The following is a 15,837-nucleotide window of genomic DNA, read 5'->3' as shown; positions in this document are numbered from 1 at the left end:
CACCTCACTCAAATGTAGATATAAACAAAATCGGAGATGTGTAAGTTCTATTCAGTTGTGTATTTGTAAACTAAAGTCTTTGAAAATGTAATAAGTTTTACGAAACGCGCTCGTGTCGCGTCAGACTAGAAATAAAAATGAATTTTGGAGAATTGATTTTTGATTTACCTCCAACAGTGAAAAGAAATGTACGAAAGATTGAGAAAATTCGTGTTAGAATTATTAATCTTACTTTTTCGGTCATATTTAATAATATATGTCTACAAGAAAGACTGCTACCAAAATATACTAATATATATATATATATATATATATATATATATATATATATATATATATATATATATATAATATATATATATATATATATATATATATATATATATATATATATATATATATATATATATATATAAAATATTCCAACACAGAAGACACTGTTCAACATAACAGGCGAATTACACCTGATTAATCTTTGTATGTGCTTCGTCCCCCATTTATTCCCTATTTATCCCCTATATATCCCCCTTGTCTTCTCATTATATATATATATATATATATATATATATATATATATATATATATATATATATATATATATATATATATATGCAAAAAAAGGGCAGAAACACATTCAGATTTACAATATAGTCCATAAGCCTGTAAGACAGGACACGGAGCACTCAACTACTCTCGTATAAACCTCTCAAGAAGTTCGCAAGAGGCCTCCAAGTGCACTTTCTTAAACCTCTCAGGGAAGGCCTTGGAGCACTCAGCCGTGCGTCAAGAGGGAGCATAATGGAGCACCCAAATCCATCACCGCTCCACAAGTAAGAATTAGGACCCAGAGTGTTATGTGTCGTGTTCTTAGAGCCAAGATGTTAGCCTCTGAATAAGTCGTCTGGAAGAGCGTTGAGCTGAAGGCTAATCAGCAAAGAACCATGAAATAATAGATATTGGAAGATAATCTTCCATTAGATAAGGCAGGCAGGATTGTAGCTTAATCTGATGAAGTGCCAGATAGGATAGGGGGAAGTGGTGTTCACTCCCCCTCTATCCTATCCAGTATAGGCTAATATGCTGCCTATATTACTCTCCCTATCCAGTAAGAGGCTAAGCCAGTATCGTCATACCGGCTTAGTCTCTTCCAAGCTTCCAGGAAGAGACCGTGAGCTATAACACACACAGGGTTCAAGATCACACCTATAACACACACAGGGTTCAAGATCACAGCTATAACACACACAGGGTTCAAGATCACACCTATAACACACACAGGGTTCAAGATCACAGCTATAACACACAGGGTTCAGAACTTTCCAGGGAGGTTATGGGAGAGGACCGTGGACCACAGCACTTGCTGACTGTCAACAGGATGCAACTTACTATGACATTCGTTTGAGAACACTTTTTGAATTATACATTGCGCTTAGAAACACTTTCTGAGCACCTGAGCCAAATACCTGGTTGTGATCTTGAGATGGGTATGGAGTCCACTACCACCCACAGGATGGGTATGGAGTCCACTACCACCCACAGGATGGGTATGGGCTCCACTACCACCCACATGATGGGTATGGGCTCCACTACCACCCACATGATGGGTATGGGCTCCACTACCACCCACATGATGGGTATGGGCTCCACTACCACCCACATGATGGGTATGGGCTCCACTACCACCCACAGGATGGGTATGGGCTCCACTACCACCCACTTGATGGGTATGGGCTCCACTACCACCCACATGATGGGTATGGGCTCCACTACCACCCACATGATGGGTATGGGCTCCACTACCACCCACATGATGGGTATGGAGTCCACTACCACCCACAGGATGGGTATGGAGTCCACTACCACCCACATGATGGGTATGGAGTCCACTACCACCCACATGATGGGTATGGAGTCCACTACCACCCACAGGATGGGTATGGAGTCCACTACCACCCACAGGATGGGTATGGACTCCACTACCACCCACATGATGGGTATGGGCTCCACTACCACCCACATGATGGGTATGGGCTCCACTACCACCCACAGGATGGGTATGGGGAGCATAATAAATGAACTAAACTAACTCGGTTCGACCTGGATTCATGTTTTTATTTTCATTCATACGCGAGGATTGGATTACACCTATGTAGTACTTGGGCGTAATATGAGGACAGAATAGGAGCTGGGATAGGACAGAATAGGAGCTGGGATAGGACAGAATAGGAGCTGGGATAGTAGGACAGAGTGAAATATCCTTTGACCAATAAAGTGAAACATCGGGAATCGAACGCCGACCCAGTAAGGGTGTAAGTTACATTTTTCTCGTTTGGCTAGATAGTACAGGATGAAGATTATTTCATGTCAGTCATTTCGTTGACAAGTGCAGTTGTTAGCTCTAATTTGCGAAGATATTAAGTATCCTATAATCTGTAACTTAAGACTTTCCCGAATTATAGAGCTTAAACTTCCCCTTGTCAACAAACTTCGACGTGGAGAAAATTGTTTGGCCAATCTGGTAAACAAAAAAAAAATAAACAAAAATCCACCACTACTTCAGCCATTCGTATTCATTGAGCCGTGAGCAATGTTATGGGGGGTAGTAGATCCCATTCTCCTTGTTATGGGGGGTAGTAGATCCCATTCTCCTTGAGCCGTGAGCAATGTTATGGGGGGTAGTAGATCCCATTCTCCTTGAGCCGTGAGCAATGTTATGGGGGTAGTAGATCCCATTCTCCTTGAGCCGTGAGCAATGTTATGGGGGTAGTAGATCCCATTCTCCTTTGTAAATTACGCCAAAGCGCTTCCTCTTCTGGTAAAGGCAGGCGTATATATATATATATATATATATATATATATATATATATATATATATATATATATATATATATATATATATATATTGTTTTTGTTTAAAAAACCTAGAAGGGGTAAGATCATATATATATATATATATATATATATATATATATATATATATATATATATATATATATATTTTCCCGCATTAGAGATGCGTATGGCTGGAACGCATAGTTTGGGCTCCTGTGCCAGGTAAGTTACGGGTTCACCATAGATCGTATGGTGGATAGCCCATATGGGGGGGGGAGCCGGTCGGCCGAGCGGACAGCACGCTGTACTTGTGATCCTGTGGCCCTGGGTTCGATCCCAGGCGCCGGCGAGAAACAATGGGCAGAGTCTCTTTCACCCTATGCCCCTGTTACCTAGCAGTAAAATAGGTACCTGGGTGTTAGTCAGCTGTCACGGGCTGCTTCCTGGGGGGTGGAGGCCTGGTCGAGGACCGGGCCGCGGGGACACTAAAGCCCCGAAATCATCTCAAGATAACCTCACGATAGCCCGGGTTACTTTTAACTTGTTCCGAATAGCTGAATCTGTAACAACAACAACAACAACAACATTGGGAAGCCACAGGTCACTGAGCTAATCGCATTTACAATCATCGTAACTCTTAAACGAGATTCGGATTCGGCAGCGGGAGGAAGGTGGGGTTTTGGGGCATTTATAATCACCGTATTTCGGTCCGATTCGACAACATCTTATAAGAAAACAGGTAATATATTTATGATTGTGTTCCGTTTATTGATTAGATTTAATTCACAGTTTAGAGAAAACATATTTGTATTAGTAATCGTCTTATTGTATATAGGAGAATTTTTACGTTTTTTTACGGGTTATTCATGCCCGTGCCACCTCTTGGGTGGCTTAATCTTTTCAATCAATCAGGAGAATTTGTAATTGATAATGAACAGTAACCCACTCGCTAATTAATGCCACCAGTGGGCACACAAACCTCTCTACAACTCATCTAAACTAGCAGATGGCCACTAGTAGTTAACCTGCACACGTTGTAATGTCTGCTTTAATGCAAACCTTTGATAACCATCCAATTGCAACTGATGCAATTGCTGGCAATAAGCCTCTGTGTAATTGACATCAAAAACAGTCTGATTGGTTGTTTGTATGGGTCATTTCAGTGGTAGTTAGAGCGGGGATAAAAGCGTATCCCTCTGAAGGCAAATAGGCGAATAGGTAGGCCTGGTTGGAATGACCTCGTTAGTGAGTCTCAAGATACTACTCCCTTGGGGCATGACCTTTGGAGTGATGCTGGTGGCCCAGAGATGGCCGGTCACCTCAGGTCAGTCTGGGGTCACCTCAGGTCAGTCCGGGGTCACCTCAGGTCAGTCTGGGGTCACCTCAGGTCAGTCTGTGGTCATCTCAGGTCAGTCCGGAGTCACCTCAGGTCAGTTTGGGGTCATCTCAGGTCAGTCCGGGGTCACCTCAGGTTAGTCTGGGGTCACCTCAGGTCAGTCTGTGGTCATCTCAGGTCAGTCCGGAGTCACCTCAGGTCAGTTTGGGGTCATCTCAGGTCAGTCCGGGGTCACCTCAGGTCAGTCTGGGGTCACCTCAGGTCAGTCTGGTCACCTCAGGTCAGTCCGGGGTCACCTCAGGTCAGTCCGGGGTCACGTCAGGTGAGTCTGGTCACCTCAGGTCAGTCTGGTCACCTCAGGTTAGTCCGGGGTCACCTCAGGTCAATTTGGGGTCATCTCAGGTCAGTCCGGGGTCACCTCAGGTCAGTCTGGGGTCACCTCAGGTCAGTCCGGGGTCACCTCAGGTCAGTCCGGGGTCACCTCAGGTCAGTCTGGGGTCACCTCAGATCAGTCCGGGGTCACCTCAGGTCAGTCCGGAGTCACCTCAGGTCAGTCTGGTCACCTCAGGTCAGTCTGGGGTCACTTCAGGTCAGTCTGGGGTCACCTCAGGCCAGTCCGGGTTCACCTCAGGTCAGTTTGGGGTCACCTCAGATCAGTCTGGGGTCACCTCAGGTCAGTCCGGGGTCACTTCAGGTCAGTCTGGGGTCACCTCAGGTCAGTCTGGGGTCACCTCAGGTCAGTCCGGGGTCACTTCAGGTCAGTCCGGGGTCACCTCAGGTCAGTCTGGGGTCACCTCAGGTCAGTCCAAGTAGCACTTGGACTCAATATCATCAAGCAACAAAGAGAATTAAGAAAGAGAAAGATTAATGTTACGAGATCTTAGGTCGCTCATAACCTTTCAAAGAAAATGTTTTATTGTGAATTTTAAGAGGAAATTAGAACAAATTACGAACGTCATAGTTGAGTCCTCTGGTCCCCATGATATATATATATATATATATATATATATATATATATATATATATATATATATATATATATATATATATATATATATATGTGTGTGTGTGTGTGTATTGTATTGTATTCAAGGAGACATGTTCATCATTGTATTCAAGGAGACATCTTCATCATTGTATTTAAGGTGATATCTTCATCATTGTATTTAAGGTGATATCTTCAACATTGTATTCAAGGAGACATCTTCATCATTGTATTCAAGGAGACATCTTCATCATTGTATTCAAGGAGACATCTTCATCATTGTATTCAAGGAGACATCTTCATCATTGTATTCAAGGAGACATCTCCAACATTGTATTCAAGGAGACATCTCCAACATTGTAATCAAGGAGACATCTTCATCATTGTATTCAAGGAGACATCTTCATCATTGTATTCAAGGAGACATCTTCATCATTGTATTCAAGGAGACATCTTCATCATTGTATTCAAGGAGACATCTTCATCATTGTATTCAAGGAGACATCTTCATCATTGTATTCAAGGAGACATCTCCAACATTGTATTCAAGGAGACATCTTCATCATTGTATTCAAGGAGACATCTTCATCATTGTATTCAAGGAGACAACTTCATCATTGTATTCAAGGAATTGTATTCCTTGAAATGTATTTAACTACAGCTGTATGTATGGAACATGTATACACCTCTGTCCCTAATATTAAACACCTCTACACTGTAACCCTTCTGGAAGGGTGAAAATACTATAAGAGAGCTACAAAGCTACAGGATCCCTTAACCGAGATGTTGGTCGAGTGGTTAAGGGATCCTGTACGCCAGCAGAGTGCTCCTGGCAGTATGGGTTCGAGTCACTTCTGGAGTGTGAGTTTTCAGTTGCATATAGTCCTGGGGACCATTCAGGCTTGTTCGCATTTGTGTTCCTCGCGTGTGCCCCAAAGAATGAGGTAATTTGATAAAATACCATGCCCAAGATTACCAACCGAGTGCCGGCGGGTGGACGGACATAGCCTCGGCTACCATCCTCTTTTGTCCGGTCGTGTTGGTCGAGCGATTAAGGGATCCTGTACGCCAGCAGAGTGCTCCTGGCAGTATGGGTTCGAGTCACTTCTGGGGTGTGAGTTTTCAGTTATATATATATAATATATATATATATATATATATATATATATATATATATATATATATATATATATATATATATATATATATATATATATATATATATATATAGGATATCCATATATAGGATAGTAAAACTACGAAGAAGAGAAAGAATATCGCAGCAGGGATATATTTATAACAGTAGTTCCTTAATAACTCCAAATATCCAACAGGGAAGAGGTCTGTTGGATATTTGGAGTTATTAAGAAACTACTGTCACATAGAGATAGATAACTTAAAAAAAATTTTAGTGCAATTTAAGTCTACCCCTTTCACTGTTGATCGTCTTAAGGCTAGGAAAAGTCTGAAGACTCCCAGAATCCTTTCTTGAATGCCCACCGTCACAGTTTTATCAAATTAACAATTTATAAACAGCTGGGGATTTTTTGCTGTAAAAAATCAAGAGGTTCACCTGAAACTGTCAGAAAATAAACGGTAAGAACTGATCTAAGAAATACCAGTAGTGTTCAGTGTACACTGCCACCTTCAGTAATGTTCAATAAACTATTAGTAAAGACCAATACAAAAATATTGAACAGTAGCAATAAAAGAGGTAAATTCTTCAAATTGGCTCACCAGATCTATCTTGAGAGGTTATCTTGAGATGATTTCGGGGCTTTTTTTTAGTGTCCCCGCAGCCCGGTCCTCGACCAGGCCTCCACCCCCAGGAAGCAGCCAGTGACAGCTGACTAACACCCAGGTTCCTATTTTACTGCTAGGTAACAGGGGCATAGAGGAAAGAAACTCTGCCCATTGTTTCTCGCCGGCGCCTGGGATCAACGAACCCTATAGACTACAGCTTGGTACAGACAACACCAAATTATATATTATTATTATTTATCAACAACAAACCTGAGTGTTCAACGACAATAATGCTAATAAAGGTATTTAATTCAGTTATTTTAACATACAGAACAGACAGTTATGGATAAAGTTATTGACTGATTGTAATTAAAAGTTGAAGCACATTTAGGCAATATTACATGTTTATTCGTGCTGGATTGGTGTAAACAGGACCTGCCTCGCCCGGGCCAGTACGACAACTGGGTGTAAACAGGACCTGCCTCGCCCGGGCCACTACAACTTGGTGTAAACAGGACCTGCCTCGCCCGGGCCACTACAACTTGGTGTAAACAGGACCTGCCTCGCCCGGGCCACTACAACTTGGTGTAAACAGGACCTGCCTCGCCCGGGCTAGTACGACATCTGGGTGTAAACAGGACCTGCCTCGCCCGGGCCACTACAACTTGGTGTAAACAGGACCTGCCTCGCCTGGGCCAGTACGACATCTGGGTGTAAACAGGACCTGCCTCGTCCGGGCCAGTACAACTTGGTGTAAACAGGACCTGCCTCGCCTGGGCCACTACAACTTGGTGTAAACAGGACCTGCCTCGCCTGGGCCAGTACGACATCTGGGTGTAAACAGGACCTGCCTCGCCCGGGCCACTACAACTTGGTGTAAACAGGACCTGCCTCGCCTGGGCCAGTACGACATCTGGGTGTAAACAGGACCTGCCTCGTCCGGGCCAGTACAACTTGGTGTAAACAGGACCTGCCTCGCCTGGGCCACTACAACTTGGTGTAAACAGGACCTGCCTCGCCCGGGCTAGTACGACATCTGGGTGTAAACAGGACCTGCCTCGCCCGGGTCACTACAACTTGGTGTAAACAAGACCTGCCTCGCCCGGGCTAGTACGACATCTGGGTGTAAACAGGACCTGCCTCGCCCGAGCCAGTATGACATCTGGGTGTAAACAGGACCTGCCTCGCCTGGGCTAGTACGACAACTGGGTGTAAATAGGACCTGCCTCGCCCGGGCCAGTACGATAACTGGGTGTAAATAGGACCTGCCTCGCTAGGGCCAGTACGACAACTGGGTGTAAACAGGACCTGCCTCGCCAGGGCCAGTACGACAACTGGGTGTAAACAGGACCTGCCTCGCCCGGGCCAGTACGACAACTGGGTGTAAACAGGACCTGCCTCGCCCGGGCCAGTACGACAACTGGGTGTAAACAGGACCTGCCTCGCCCGGGCCAGTACGACAACTGGGTGTAAACAGGACCTGCCTCGCCCGGGCCAGTACGACAACTGGGTGTAAACAGGACCTGCCTCGCCTGGACTAGTACGACAACTGGGTGTAAACAGGACCTGCCTCGCCCGGGCCAGTACGACAACTGGGTGTAAACAGGACCTGCCTCGCCAGGGCCAGTACGACAACTGGGTGTAAACAGGACCTGCCTCGCCAGGGCCAGTACGACAACTGGGTGTAAACAGGACCTGCCTCGCCCGGGCCAGTACGACAACTGGGTGTAAACAGGACCTGCCTCGCCCGGGCCAGTACGACAACTGGGTGTAAACAGGACCTGCCTCGCCCGGGCCAGTACGACAACTGGGTGTAAACAGGACCTGCCTCGCCCGGGCCAGTACGACAACTGGGTGTAAACAGGACCTGCCTCGCCTGGGCTAGTACGACAACTGGGTGTAAACAGGACCTGCCTCGCCCGGGCCAGTACGACAACTGGGTGTAAACAGGACCTGCCTCGCCAGGGCCAGTACGACAACTGGGTGTAAACAGGACCTGCCTCGCCAGGGCCAGTACGACAACTGGGTGTAAACAGGACCTGCCTCGCCCGGGCCAGTACGACAACTGGGTGTAAACAGGACCTGCCTCGCCCGGGCCAGTACGACAACTGGGTGTAAACAGGACCTGCCTCGCCCGGGCCAGTACGACAACTGGGTGTAAACAGGACCTGCCTCGCCTGGGCTAGTACGACAACTGGGTGTAAACAGGACCTACCTCGCCCGGGCCAGTACGACAACTGGGTGTAAACAGGACCTGCCTCGCCAGGGCCAGTACGACAACTGGGTGTAAACAGGACCTGCCTCGCCCGGGCCAGTACGACAACTGGGTGTAAACAGGACCTGCCTCGCCCGGGCCAGTACGACAACTGGGTGTAAACAGGACCTGCCTCGCCCGGGCCAGTACGACAACTGGGTGTAAACAGGACCTGCCTCGCCCGGGCCAGTACGACAACTGGGTGTAAACAGGACCTGCCTCGCCCGGGAAAGTCACTGGACAGTCACTCCAGTGGAGGGTGAAGTTAGTTTTTAAGGGAGTGGATTAGCTATGGGCATGAGGATAGCGGAAACTGTTGGAGGCTTAGGTTAGGTGAGGTTAAGTTAGGTTAGGTGAGGTTAGGTTAGGTTAGGTGATGTTAGGTTAGGTGATGTTAGGTTAGGTGATGTTAGGTTAGGTTAGGTGATGTTAGGTTAGGTTAGGTGATGTTAGGTTAGGTGATGTTAGGTTAGGTTAGGTGATGTTAGGTTAGGTGATGTTAGGTTAGGTGATGTTAGGTGAGGTGAGGTTAGGTTAGGTTAGGTTAGGTGATGTTAGGTGAGGTTAGGTTAGGTTCGGTTAGGTTAGGTGATGTTAGGTGAGGTTAGGTTAGGTTAGGTGATGTTAGGTTAGGTGATGTTAGGTGAGGTGATGTTAGGTTAGGTTAGGTGATGTTAGGTTAGATGATGTTAGGTTAGGTTAGGTTAGGTGATGTTAGGTGAGGTTAGGTTAGGTTAGGTTAGGTTAGGTGATGTTAGGTGAGGTGAGGTTAGGTTAGGTTAGGTGATGTTAGGTTAGGTGATGTTAGGTTAGGTGATGTTAGGTTAGGTTAGGTTAGGTGATGTTAGGTTAGGTGATGTTAGGTGAGGTGATGTTAGGTTAGGTTAGGTGATGTTAGGTTAGGTGATGTTAGGTTAGGTGATGTTAGGTTAGGTTAGGTGATGTTAGGTTAGGTGATGTTAGGTGAGGTGAGGTTAGGTTAGGTTAGGTTAGGTTTGGTTTGGTTAGGTTAGGTGATGTTAGGCGAGGTTAGGTTAGGTTAGGTTTGGTTTGGTTTGGTTAGGTTAGGTGATGTTAGGCGAGGTTAGGTTAGGTTAGGTTTGGTTTGGTTTGGTTAGGTTAGGTTAACGACTGGTTAGCGGGGATAGACTACATCTGGTAGGCCAGGGGGTTGGGTATGAGATTGAATTGTGTTGAACTTGGTAAATAAGGAGTTTGGTTAGCTAATGGGGAGCTGAGGTTGGACAGAGGTGGGCTAGGGTTTAGGCATAAGAAGTGGACTGGGGGTTAGGTATAAGAGGTGGGCTGGGGCTAGGCATAAGAGGGTGGGCTGGAGAGAGGGTGGTGGGCTGTGGGTGTGGGAGGCGCTTGGCCTAAGTCAACAGAGACCCACCAGCCAATCCCAGTAGCTTGTGTACCAATAGGGAGAGGGAGTTTAGGCAGCCTGTGTGTACCAATATGGGGAGGGAGTCTTTGGATATCTTGTGTACCAATAGGAGGGGGGAGGGGGGTCTTTGGATATCTTGTGTACCAATAGGAGGGGGAGGGGGTATTTGGATATCTTGTGTACCAATAGGAGGGGGAGGGGGTCTTTGGATATCTTGTGTACCAATAGGAGGGGGAGGGGGTCTTTGGATATCTTGTGTACCAATAGGAGGGGGGAGGGGGGAGGGGGTCTTTGGATATCTTGTGTACCAATAGGAGGGAAGAAGGGGGAGGGGGTCTTTGGATATCTTGTGTATCAATAGGAGGGGGGAGGGGGGTCATTGGATATCTTGTGTATCAATTGGAGGGAGGGAGGGGGGAGAGGTCTTTGGATATCTTGTGTACCAATTGGAGGAAAGAAGGGGGAGGGGGTCTTTGGATATCTTGTGTACCAATAGGAGGGGGGAGGGGGGTCATTGGATATCTTGTGTATCAATAGGAGGGGGGAGGGGGGTCTTTGGATATCTTGTGTACCAATAGGAGGGGGGAGGGGGGTCTTTGGATATCTTGTGTATCAATAGGAGGGGGGGAGGGGGGTCTTTGGATATCTTGTGTACCAATAGGAGGGGGAGGGGGTCTTTGGATATCTTGTGTATCAATAGGAGGGGGGAGGGGGGTCTTTGGATATCTTGTGTACCAATAGGAGGGGGGAGGGGTCTTTGGATATCTTGTGTACCAATTGGAGGAAAGAAGGGGGAGGGGGTCTTTGAATATCTTGTGTACCAATAGGAGGGGGGAGGGGGGTCTTTGGATATCTTGTGTATCAATTGGAGGGAGGGAGGGGGAGAGGTCTTTGGATATCTTGTGTACCAATTGGAGGAAAGAAGGGGGAGGGGGTCTTTGGATATCTTGTGTACCAATAGGAGGGGGGAGGGGGGTCTTTGGATATCTTGTGTATCAATTGGAGGGAGGGAGGGGGGAGAGGTCTTTGGATATCTTGTGTACCAATTGGAGGAAAGAAGGGGGAGGGGGTCTTTGGATATCTTGTGTACCAATAGGAGGGGGGAGGGGGTCTTTGGATATCTTGAGTACCAATAGGAGGGAAGGAGGGGGGAGGGGGTCTTTGGATATCTTGAGTACCAATAGGAGGGAAGGAGGGGGGAGGGGGTCTTTGGATATCTTGAGTACCAATAGGAGGGAAGGAAGGGGGAGGGGTCTTTTGGATATCTTATATATCAATAAGAGATGGGGGGGGTCTTTCACCCCCCCCCAAAGTTAGTCCATCTTTGAAAGACATTTTAATTGTATTTACTCTCATAAGTCTCTTAAGTTTCTATACAAGCCTCTTATCTAGTGTCTCCATATTGGTGATTGATCTCCAGGTCATCACCTGATGATCACCTTTGATTGATCTGATGATTGATCACCTTTCTAACACACGTACGACAGTGAAGAAGGTCTTCCACATTGCCGTTGCTGCTACCGTTGGCGTTATACTTTCTAATACTTTTCGAATACTTTCTAATACTCTCCGTTGCTCGGGTCTGAGGGAGTACCTTTGACTCCGTTTTAATGTATTTAATGAATGATAATTTGTTTTGGTATTTCTACCTGTTTGTTTTGCACTTTTGCTAACTCCAGATGTCATTTATGATGTAATTTCTAAGTCTAGATGTAATTTATGATGTAATTTCTAAATTTAGATGTCATTTATGATGTAATTTCTAAGTCTAGATGTAATTTATGATGTAATTGCTAACTCCAGATGTCATTTATGATGTAATTTCTAAGTCTAGATGTAATTTATGATGTAATTTCTAAGTCTAGATGTAATTTATGATGTAATTTCTAAATTTAGATGTAATTTATGATGTATTTTCTAAGTCTAGATGTAATTTATGATGTAATTTCTAAGTCTAGATGTAATTTATGATGTAATTTCTAAGTCTAGATGCCATTTATGATGTAATTTCTAAGTCTAGATGTAATTTATGATGTAATTTCTAAATTTAGATGTCATTTATGATGTAATTTCTAAGTCTAGATGTAATTTCTGACTTGTTTTCAGGAATTACAAATAGTTTACCTATACATAAACTACCACTAGTATGCTATAGTTATGCACTCTTGTCCCCCTGTTTTAACCACATTGTTTCGTGTCTTTGCAGATAAGCGTGTCTCGCTGAGCGATGTGAGGTGTACTGGGTCTCTAGGAATGTCACTCTCATTTAGAGTGCAGCTGTCGGTTAGCCTAGAGTGCAGCTGTCGGTAAGCCTTAGAGTACCTGTCAGTGGTCTCCATCTAGATATATATATATACCTTTCCGATATGCTACTGTGATCAGAGAGACACAAGGTGACACCAGTGCCAACTCAGGCCACTGTGTCGAGTGCCAGGAATTAGACGTATTGGTAAATTGTGAAGTTTTGGGATAGTACAAGCTCCCAGGAGTTCAACAATGGCGATAAGATAACGCCTAATGACTGCTGCTCTGATATCCTTAAGAATAGATTAGAGCTAAAGTGATTAGAACAGGCAAACTGTCCCCCAGTTATCTTGATGGTGATTCGTACAATGAACTAGTTCACTACGACCTCGGTGCTGTGTGCTAATCAGTGGTGAAAATAATAGTGTACATTGTTGTTGTTTTTTTGTTTTACTGTCCCATACATGAAGTAAAAATTAATTATATAATTAATTATATAATTATAATTAATTATATTCTGCGAGTGCCTCATCTGCGAGTTCTTTTCATAACAGATTGATCATTGAGAAAAATCTGTTGGAACAATGCGGGGATTCGAACCACGGTTGTAGTGACACCCAGACGCGCGCCTTATTATTAAATCTTAATATTTAATCCCTTATAATAGTGCATATTTTTGAGAAAACAAATATTTACTTAATTGAATTATATTCTGATCAAATTTGGGGCTGTGCTTTGAGACTCATTTAGCAAATAAATAATAGTGAAATGCAGTGTTCTTGTTCAAACAAAATCAATGCAAATATATATATTTTTCCTTCGGAGCCAGTGGAGAACCACTCAACAGTTATCCGAGATCTGTTGAGCTGTTGTGGCTAGCACAAAGTTCCGCTAAATACTCAGTGATCAACCACACGAAGTTCGACTCCCGCTAAGTGATCATTAAGTTAAGCTTAAGTTGGCTTTGATTAGCTTTCTTTTTTTGTGATGTTCAACTCGGGCTCGTCGCTTGGAAGCTAATGAGAGCGCTCTTGGATTAGTGAGAGCTCCCACTGGATTACTGCAAGCGCCAACAGGATTAATAGAAGCTCCTACTGGATTAATAGAAGCTCCTTCTGGATTAATAGAAGCTCCTACTGGATTAATGAGAGTTCCCACTAGATTACTAATATCTACCACTGGATTATTGACAGCTCTCACTGGATTACTGAAAGCTCCCACTGGATTACTGACAGCTCCCACTGGATTACTGACAGCGCCCACTGGATTAAATATGAAGTTTCACCTCTTCCTTGGCCTAACTTCAATAGTTATGGGTGAGTACAGTTGAATACTCTCGCTTGATTTGCTCTTTACATAAGTACATAAGTATGCTTTTTGCTCAATTAAACTTACACTAGCTTAGAGTGGACACACACACACACACACACACACACACACACACACACACACACACACACACACACACACACACTTAGTCATAATTGTGTCATACTGCAGTCTTGTATGAGAGCTATCTCATGTGTCTCATTCTCACCCGCCTGATTCTCAGCAATTCAACACTAAACCAATATAGATATATCTACTGAAGAATACTTGATAATTAAGGGTTTCTATATCTGAATATTTCAAGGTGACATTCCACAGCATATGACATCTAATGATATATAAATCACGAGATTATATATTTTGATTTAACTGTGTCTTCATATATGTATTAAGTATTTGCAGAGAATGTTATTTTTTTATCAGTATTACTTTTCCTGGTAAAGATCCACATATATGTGTGTATATCACGAAAATAAACACGTGATTAAAAATGTGACAGTGTCAGACCACGGAGGAAAATTGAAACAGGAATTTCCTTAAGTACTTTCGTATATTAATACATCTTCAGAAGGAGTCAGAAGGACTCCTTCTGAAGATGTATTAATATCCACATATATATTTATGTACATCATGTTTTCTCAGTAGTAATTGTGTGTAAATTACATTATAACTAAACTCAACGATGTTTTCCCCAATATTTTAACTGAAATCAGCAATTACTTGACCAATAACTACCCAATACTGAGAACAGAACATTTTTGTATAAAAGCACCAATAACTTCACGAATAACTTCATCTGAAGCTAAACAAGGTAAATTGACTTGTAGGAGAAATAGCACAGATAAGTCCAAACCCCAAAAGAAGCTAAATTGGCTTCACATTCAACAGTCCGTTCCCTTCTGCACCCCAAAATTTAATTATCATGTCTCTATTCATCAGGGGGTCTAATTAAGCCACTGATTTCGTTCGAAATCATTCCGTCCAAATCGGCCCTGACGTTCATGCGCTAGAGAGATAACGCTCATGTTCACGTATACTCAGTTCTTCAACATTGACTCCCCAGGGTAAACATGGAGGCAGAAAACATCACTGCTGCTCTTGATCAGTAAATGACTTTTTTGCCCCATTAACCCATGGTCAGATCAGCCCTGGGGAAGGGGAGAATGGGGAAATGGGTGCGGGGCTGAAAGGGGGCTGGGGGGGCTTACCCATATCATCACTCCAAGACAGGACTTGGAGATATGTATCAGCAATACAGTTCCAGGCCAACATAAATGCTTGCCCTGGCTCCTTGCTCTACATGTTACAATCCAAATCCAATGTGTTCTAATCCACCTCACCCAATCGGCTTGCAAGTGATAAGCTCAGTCCTAATCTGAACTGATCGATTCGAATATTGGTAATCCCCCAGCACCTGATAAATCCGGCCAAATCTCATACTAACTCCCTCGCTTCCTGATCCTCAAGGTGTAACCCCCTCAACCTAAGTCTCTACTAATCCTCTAGTCTCTTGGCATGCAACTGGCAATTCCAATTGACCAATCTTGACCCTCCAGCTGAGGTCTGAGCCATTCTCACATGTTGAAACACCAGCCCCAAGCCAACACTAATTTCCCTAAGTCTTGTCAACTTGCAGCTAATAATTCCAGTTTTTCCCCCCTGTAGCAAACTCTATATTTGGCTGGCGATGCGTCACAATGACGTGGCTGACGTATGTTGACCAATCC

General features: G+C 44.3%; 1 protein-coding gene across 1 annotated transcript in view; it reads left to right on the top strand.

The window, feature by feature from the left end:
* LOC123749468 (uncharacterized) overlaps positions 1 to 15,837 on the top strand; it is a gene marked incomplete in the record, with an annotated part of 443,575 nt that overhangs the window by 192,007 nt on the left and 235,731 nt on the right. Inside the window, 1 exon segment of the mRNA XM_069313236.1 lies at positions 13,336 to 14,097. Within this exon segment, the coding sequence (XP_069169337.1) occupies positions 13,926 to 14,097 (172 nt within the window).

The sequence above is a fragment of the Procambarus clarkii genome, chromosome 75, assembly GCF_040958095.1.
Source record: "Procambarus clarkii isolate CNS0578487 chromosome 75, FALCON_Pclarkii_2.0, whole genome shotgun sequence".
Lineage (NCBI taxonomy): Eukaryota > Metazoa > Arthropoda > Malacostraca > Decapoda > Cambaridae > Procambarus > Procambarus clarkii.
Note: the sequence above shows the minus strand (reverse complement) of the source record. Positions and strands in the feature narration are given on the sequence as shown.